Genomic DNA, 6584 nt, shown 5'->3' on the forward strand with positions numbered 1-6584 from the left:
GGGCACCCCATTCCTTCCTGGCTTCAGAAGAAATCCTGGGTGCATGGCTGGGGAGCCAGGGACACAGCAGCTGTGCAGAGTGGCTCCTGTCTTTGCCCCAAATGGTATTTCCCTGACAAAAGTGTATGGTTCAGCCAAGTTTCAGCCTGTTGCACTCAGCTGTGTTCAACCATCTTTTGTTTGCCTAACGCAGGGACTCAGCAAGGTCAGACTGAGGTTGCCCAGAAAATGAAAACAAAAAGCTTTCCAGGCTTTAGGAAAGTAAGCTGTTTATTGGGGAGGAAAACAGATGGTGAGAAAGACCTTCAGGCTGAAGATAATAACACAAAAGGCTGTAGGGTTTACTGGGTCCAGAAAGAAGCCCAAGCCAGGCAGCTCCAGCCAGCTAAAAATCACAGCAGGTTTCAGCTTCGCAGTGCTGCTTGCTTTTCTGAACATCAGAGATGCCTTTCAGAAATGCAAATGGATGCTAGTCTGTACACTTAAACTGTGGTGTGGTGGGCACCTTGCAGCCCTCCGTGGGACCACCACTCAGGTGAAACAGCCTGCCAGCAGAGAGGGCATGGGGGCTCATGAGCCACAGGCAGCAGCCAGCTAACAGTTGGGCTTGATGATCTAAACAGTCTTTTCAAATTTAAACAATTCTATGAAACAATTCTAAGCCCCAAAGGACTGCCTTTGTGCAAGTGACCATGTTCCCCCTCATCGTAACCTGAAAGAAGCATGGAAAGTATAGTGACCAGGAGAGTGTGGGCTTTCTTACTGACAAGGAAGGAGCTTGTCAAACTGACTCTGCAGTACTTATCAGAGTTGGTCAGGCAGGAGTCAAAACATTAAGAAAACCCCCAAACAGAAAATTAAACTAGATCGTGTGTGCTATATTTGTATCCTGGTGGTCATTTTCCAGAGGAGTATTCAAAGCTTCTGGTATTTCTGCGTCTGCTGGTTTCAGCACCTCCTCTTCACCTATAAGGCATGTAAGAGACAGATCATTTCATATTGGGGGGCTCTCATGCCGTGCTAAAGCCCCCGTGGCCAGGCTCCTGTGCTTGCCTGTGATGTTAGGTAGCTCCGGGTGGCCTGCCTGCTTTTCAAAGGACACGGCAGTCCCAGGGGTTGTGGAGGGGAATTGGGGAGGGTAAAGCCCCAGTGGGTTTAAAGGCAGGAGGCAAATAAATGCAGCCCTGATGCTTGCCCGTTTCAAGATCTCAGGGCTGGGATCTGGACTGGTGTTATGTGCCCCAGCCAGGCCCAGTCCCCAAGATGCAGAATGGTTGTTTTCCATGGCGCAAGGGTGTTGCACACCTTGCAGCAAGAGGCCTCTTCTTCTCCCCTGGCACAGACATCGCTGGAAATGCAGTAATCAGGGGTCAGAGGATGCTCACCTCCTCTGAAGCAGATCCTAGGTTTTCCTGGTTTTGAAGCAACCTGCATGCTTGGCCCGCTGACCACTAAAGTAAATGTGCTCTCCTCTTCCCAAGCCAGATCTGGGAGCAGCTCCTACTGACCCAAGCTGTGTCAGCTGTAAATGGATTTCCCGAGCCCAGACAGCAATCTGCTGTTCACAGCAGCTTAGTGCCCTCTATGCCTCAGTCCTTGCAGGTCCCAAAGGGATAGTCCCCTGCAGACACCCACTCCTTCCCCTAGTGCCCACCTCCCCCACCCCCAGCCCTGGTGTCAGCACCGAAACCGGGTGGGCTGTGGACAGAGTGTGCCCGGGCTTTGGCTTCCCTGACCAGCTCTGGCCTCAGGAGACCACATCTTCTCTCCACAGCATCTCTTCCCTAACCTGGCTCTTGGCAGAGCCACAGAGGTGTCCTTAGGACAAGGAGCTATTTAGGACCAGGGACCACAGACCCCATGCCAACGACTCTACTGGTAGTAGTGGGCTTTTTATCGCTCACCATGACTTGGAGAGCAGTATCTGCCCCCACAGCCTCAACATATCCCCCCCTTCCCCCCCCCCCCCCTTCACAGCTACCCAAGTCACATTTGGTTGGGTAGGGACCTGTGCCCTAGAGGTGCTGCAGGCTGGTAGGTGATAAGGTGGGCAAGCTGGGCTGACCATCCTCAAGAGGTGGCACTGCACTGCTCCCTGAGCCCCCATGGGGCCAGTGGCTCTCTGGCCGCTCACCTGCAGGATCCTGGCTCCTGGCTGCCAGCTCCCCCACCGCTGCTCCCGGTTGCATCCCACTGATCACGTCCTGGATGGTCAGCAAGGGTGGCTGTTCTTGACGCACTGGTTCAGGCGGTGCCAGATTGGAGGGCGCTGGCTCAGCCTCCTCCTGTGGCTTGAGCTGGGGGTCCGGCTCCGGTTCTGGCTCCGGGCTCGGCTCCACTGCCGGCTGGTGGCCTCGTCCTTGCCTGGCTCCTCTGCCTCTCTTTTGCCGTTTCTTCTTCTCCTGCTCCCTGCCAGAGGATTTCACGGGGGCCAAGATTAGGGTGTGGGGTGGAGAACTTTCCCTTCTGCCCTGAGGCTGCTTTGCCAGGCCCCTGGCTGTGACCACAACCCAGTCCATCCCAGCAGAAGCTGCACTTCTGCAGTCCTCCTCCCCAGCCCTGCACGGCAGCCTCCTGTGGCTGGGGAAAAATTTGGTGCCCAAGTTCCCGCCTGGTGGTACACCCACCCGCTGCCCATCTCTGCCCCCCAATGCCTGTCTAGACCTTCAGCAGCTACTGGCTGCGGGTCACCTTTCCCCACTGAAGACTGATGGGGCCCAGCTGGGCTCTGTCCTTGTGTGAAGATGGAGGGGCTGGGATGCCATGCCTAGGTTCATGTTAAGTGCACCAAGAAAATGACTCCACAGCATAAGCAAGATTTACCTCAGAACCCACTGAACTGAGTCTTTCTCCTGGGCTTCTGCTTTTCTCTTCCGGAGCATCTCCCGGTCTCTCAAGCGGCGGGTGATGATGACATCTACAAGGACAAATTGAGTGCTAACATGACATCCTGGCCATGGGACAATTCAATCCCTCCCTGCTTGGTGACAGAGCACTGATGCAAGAGGCCATGCTTTTTTTGTCACGAAGCAGGTCTTGATACAAAACTGCTTGGGTGCTGTACTTCCAGCTCAGCCTCAGTGGGTAGGATCCGATAACACACCACCCGAAGCTCCCAGGCTCCTGCACTGAAAGTTATTCACGATTTCTAGCTGCAGTTTTCTTCCTGCTGCTGCAGCCTTGGGGTGACCCTTGTCCAACTTACCACTGTAGGGACCTGGGGCCTGATGAAAGCATGGGGCAGGCTTCCCGTGCCATGAGGACACCGTGAAATCCCTTGGCCAGACGTTGCTACAGGCTGCAAGATAATTCTTTGTGTTTGCTCCATTGTTACCCTTTTCCCCAGATAGTGACAACTGGCCACCACTGCGATTAAGATGATCGTCTAATTGACTAACTAAGGAGAAAGCCTTGCCCTGCCTACAAGATAGCAACAGGTCTGTGGGTGAGCCAGAGGGCACAGGCTTTCTGGTACACAGATGCTCATGTGTATTTGGCTGAGAGCTTGTAGGCGATGGTGACCCAGCCAGAGACCAGAACACAGCTAGTACATGCTGCTAGGGGTGAGGAGATTGGTCCCAAAGACCACACAAGCAGCCCCAAGCTGTTCTGCATCTATGAAGAAGGCCACGGCAGGGCTGAAGACAGACTGATATGTGAGAAAGCTCCAGTGCTGTCTTTACCATTTGGGCAAGATGTGGTTACCTATGGCCACCAAGAGGAAGGGGCACCCCCCAGATCCCAGTCACCCTTGCCTTCTTAGGCAAAGGTAAGGTGTGCCCATTTTACTGGCTGCAAAGGGCTCCAGATGGCTTCCTGAGGCAAAGACATCTCAGCCATCTACAGCTGGGCAGATGGATTCCTGAACTTCACTGAAGCCAGTACTGAACTTCCTCCCCTATGTCTTTGTCCTAACAGGCAACATCCCTGATGACGTGGCAATAGGTCTTGTGGTTTCTGATCCACTCAGCCCTGGATTTTCTAGCTTGGACTCCAGCCTGTGATAATAAAGATGTGACTTAGATCAAGTAGCGTGAGACTGCTCCCTCGAGACAAAGGGCATTGTTCAGGAGCAACACCACTTCCCCCGGGGCCTGGAGGAAGAGGGGACTGTTCCCACATGTACACTTAAGAGGTCACAAAAGAGCTGATTTTCATAGTTTCAGCAAAACCCACACAATGAAAACTATGACCTGCTCCTTCCAGATTAATCAAATCCAGCTCCTTCCACAAAAAGCCTCAGCTTACACTAAAGCATTAGGTCAAATCAGTGAAGAACAGTCATTTTGTCATTCCCTTGTCCAGCTGGGAGAACTGGCAAGGTGAGAAGGACTTCTGAGGCTGAACTGGGACTACAGCTCTTGTATCCCAGGTGTCTGTTAAACACAAGAAAAACCGCACTCCAGGACAGAAAAAAACCAAAACTGACAGCAGGACCCAACCCCTACCCAAAGTAGATCTTTACACAAGACACTTCTGATAATTAATAATACCCTTGCAGAAATTTAGCTTGGAAACAATTTCTGTTGGTCTCTGTTCCAATGTCCTCATCATCAAAGCAGAGCCAACTTTAAAATTATATCAGGCTGTCCAGGACCTTGTCCAGGGAAGTTGGGAACACATCAAAGCTCACCTCTCTGGTCTCTGCACCACTCTCACTGTTCATTTTTTTTCCTTTCTATCCAGCCATGTTTGCAGTGTGGAGCTGGTACCTCCTGTCCTTTCCCTGTACACCCCTAAAAAGTCTGTCCCTCCTTTCTCTGTAACCCCTGTTAGGCAGAGGATGACTACAGAGATCTCCCTCTCAGCCTTCTCTTCTCCTGGCTGAACAAGCCTGGTTTCCTCTGCCTGTCCTCGTATGTCATCTGCTCCAGCCTTTAGCAGTCTTGGTGGTCCTGCACTGGACTCATCCCAGTATGCCTTTGTCTTTCCTGTGCTGAGTTGCCCAAATCTGGGCATGGTATTCCAAATGCTGTCTAATAATAACAACAGCCACCATCACAACCACAAAATAAAAAATAATGCTACTTTATGCTGTTGCCTATTAGTTTTTCTGTTCTTTTATTGCTGTTTTTTGTATGGTAGTTCCAGGAGCCCCCTTTGCTCTGAGCACAGTAGAGCCATACAGAAGATGTCTCCTCACCTAAAAAAATTCCAGCCTAACCAGACCAAAGAGAAGGGGCACAGCAGGATGCGATACAGATGTGAAGGCCACATGCTATGACAGTGCCAGAGTTTCTCAGTCATGGCAGGGGCATCTCAGCATGATCAGAGAGGGTGTCAGCCTCTGAGATGAAAGACACTGCGCTTGGACTGCACAATGCACAGACAAGCAGACGTTCCCCAAACGGGAGGCTGCTCCCTGGCAGTATCAGAGGCAGCAGGGCACAGCCAGCAGGAGATGACTCTGCCATCCACATAGCAAAAGGCAGGAAGCTGCCTAGGAAGATGAGGTTACAAGCTGCAGCAGGAGGATCTGCACAGGGCTTCAGTTTAAGTGCTGAAGTACATAATCCCTTGCACATCCCTTTGCAGCCAGGGTAACTTTCTTTCACTTTCAAAATGTCTTGTGAGCTGTAAAAGCACTTTTAGCTCCTTGCAATCAGTCTCCTTCCCAACCCACCATAAGCCAATTGTTTTGCACAGGTAGCAAACACCCCTCATTCACTTCTAACTGGTCCAAGAGAGCACTCCCACAGCTGCTCCACAGCCACCTGGCACTAGGCAGGAAAGATCACAGTAACACATCTGCATCCTGGTGAAAAATTATTTAGCAGAGGACACAAAGATACAGAGATGAAATTAAAAGAAATCCATCAAGCTAAGAGAACAATGAGATAGTATTGCCAGTCCACAAACAGACAATATACTGGTGCTGCCTGAAGGACTTTGACTTGAAAAGCCTTTATAGGTGCTTCTGCCTTCTGTGATCTGAAACACAACATGGAAAAAGCCACATATATTTGCAGTTAAACATGCATCCTCCATCCCCCAAGCATAAACTGGTAATTATTAACTCCTCTTTTACAAACCACTGGTGACAAAGATCATTCTCTCCTCTCTGCGAAAACTCAAGTTAAGAGTGGTCTCATCATTACCTGGCACAGCATACTCCTCACGGGCTGCAGAGGATGGCAGGGAAGGGTCCGAATAAGCACGGTCTTTGCCTAAACTCTCCATTGCTCTTTGCAGTTTTAAATAGAGAGCAGCTTAGTTCCCTGGGAAAGGCATCTGGAGATACTGGTGCAGCATAATGAGAGCTTGAAAAAAATGCAGACTGCCCGCCCAAAACGTCTTATCTGGCCAGGCCACTAGTAGGGTAATAATATTCTCCTTATCAGAGTGCAAAGGTGTGTGTGAGTCTCTGCCCAGGATCTACTGTGTGGTTTGCAAAACATGTTAGTGCTTTTATACAGCAAATAATTCCACTTCAGATAGGAAATTTACACTCGCTGCTGCTAAACTGTGACTCAAATGCCCTCCTTTATAGTAGAGAGAAGCTGCACAGCAGGGCAGGATGCAGCACTGCCTCACTGCTGTTTTCCAGAGTGAGATGCAGGGAAGTGTTGTTAGTCCTTGAGGAC

General features: G+C 50.9%; 1 protein-coding gene across 1 annotated transcript; it reads right to left on the reverse strand.

Annotated features, from left to right (window-relative positions):
- Window positions 1-252: 252 nt before the first annotated feature.
- On the reverse strand, window positions 253-6300 carry HEMGN (hemogen). Its single transcript, XM_075726971.1, has 4 exons — window positions 6099-6300; window positions 2824-2917; window positions 2135-2409; window positions 253-966 (listed from the first exon to the last, which is right to left on the reverse strand). The coding sequence occupies exons 1-4, from the start codon at window positions 6178-6180 to the stop codon at window positions 863-865; spliced, it is 555 nt and encodes a 184-aa protein (XP_075583086.1). The 5' UTR covers window positions 6181-6300; the 3' UTR covers window positions 253-862.
- Between the last annotated feature and the right edge of the window lie 284 nt (window positions 6301-6584).

Source organism: Pelecanus crispus, chromosome Z (assembly GCF_030463565.1).
Source record: "Pelecanus crispus isolate bPelCri1 chromosome Z, bPelCri1.pri, whole genome shotgun sequence".
NCBI classification, from domain to species: domain Eukaryota; kingdom Metazoa; phylum Chordata; class Aves; order Pelecaniformes; family Pelecanidae; genus Pelecanus; species Pelecanus crispus.

What these genes read in the sequence shown, in the direction of transcription:
- HEMGN (XM_075726971.1), bottom strand. Translation starts at nt 6,180, where the DNA reads ATGGAGAGTTTAGGCAAAGACCGTGCTTATTCGGACCCTTCCCTGCCA. An exon ending in TCAGTTCAGTGGGTTCTGAG is followed by an intron (nt 2,410 to 2,823) that starts GTAAATCTTGCT and finishes ATCCTCTGGCAG; the next exon opens with GGAGCAGGAGAAGAAGAAAC. An exon ending in CAGGAGCCAGGATCCTGCAG is followed by an intron (nt 967 to 2,134) that starts GTGAGCGGCCAG and finishes CATGCCTTATAG; the next exon opens with GTGAAGAGGAGGTGCTGAAA.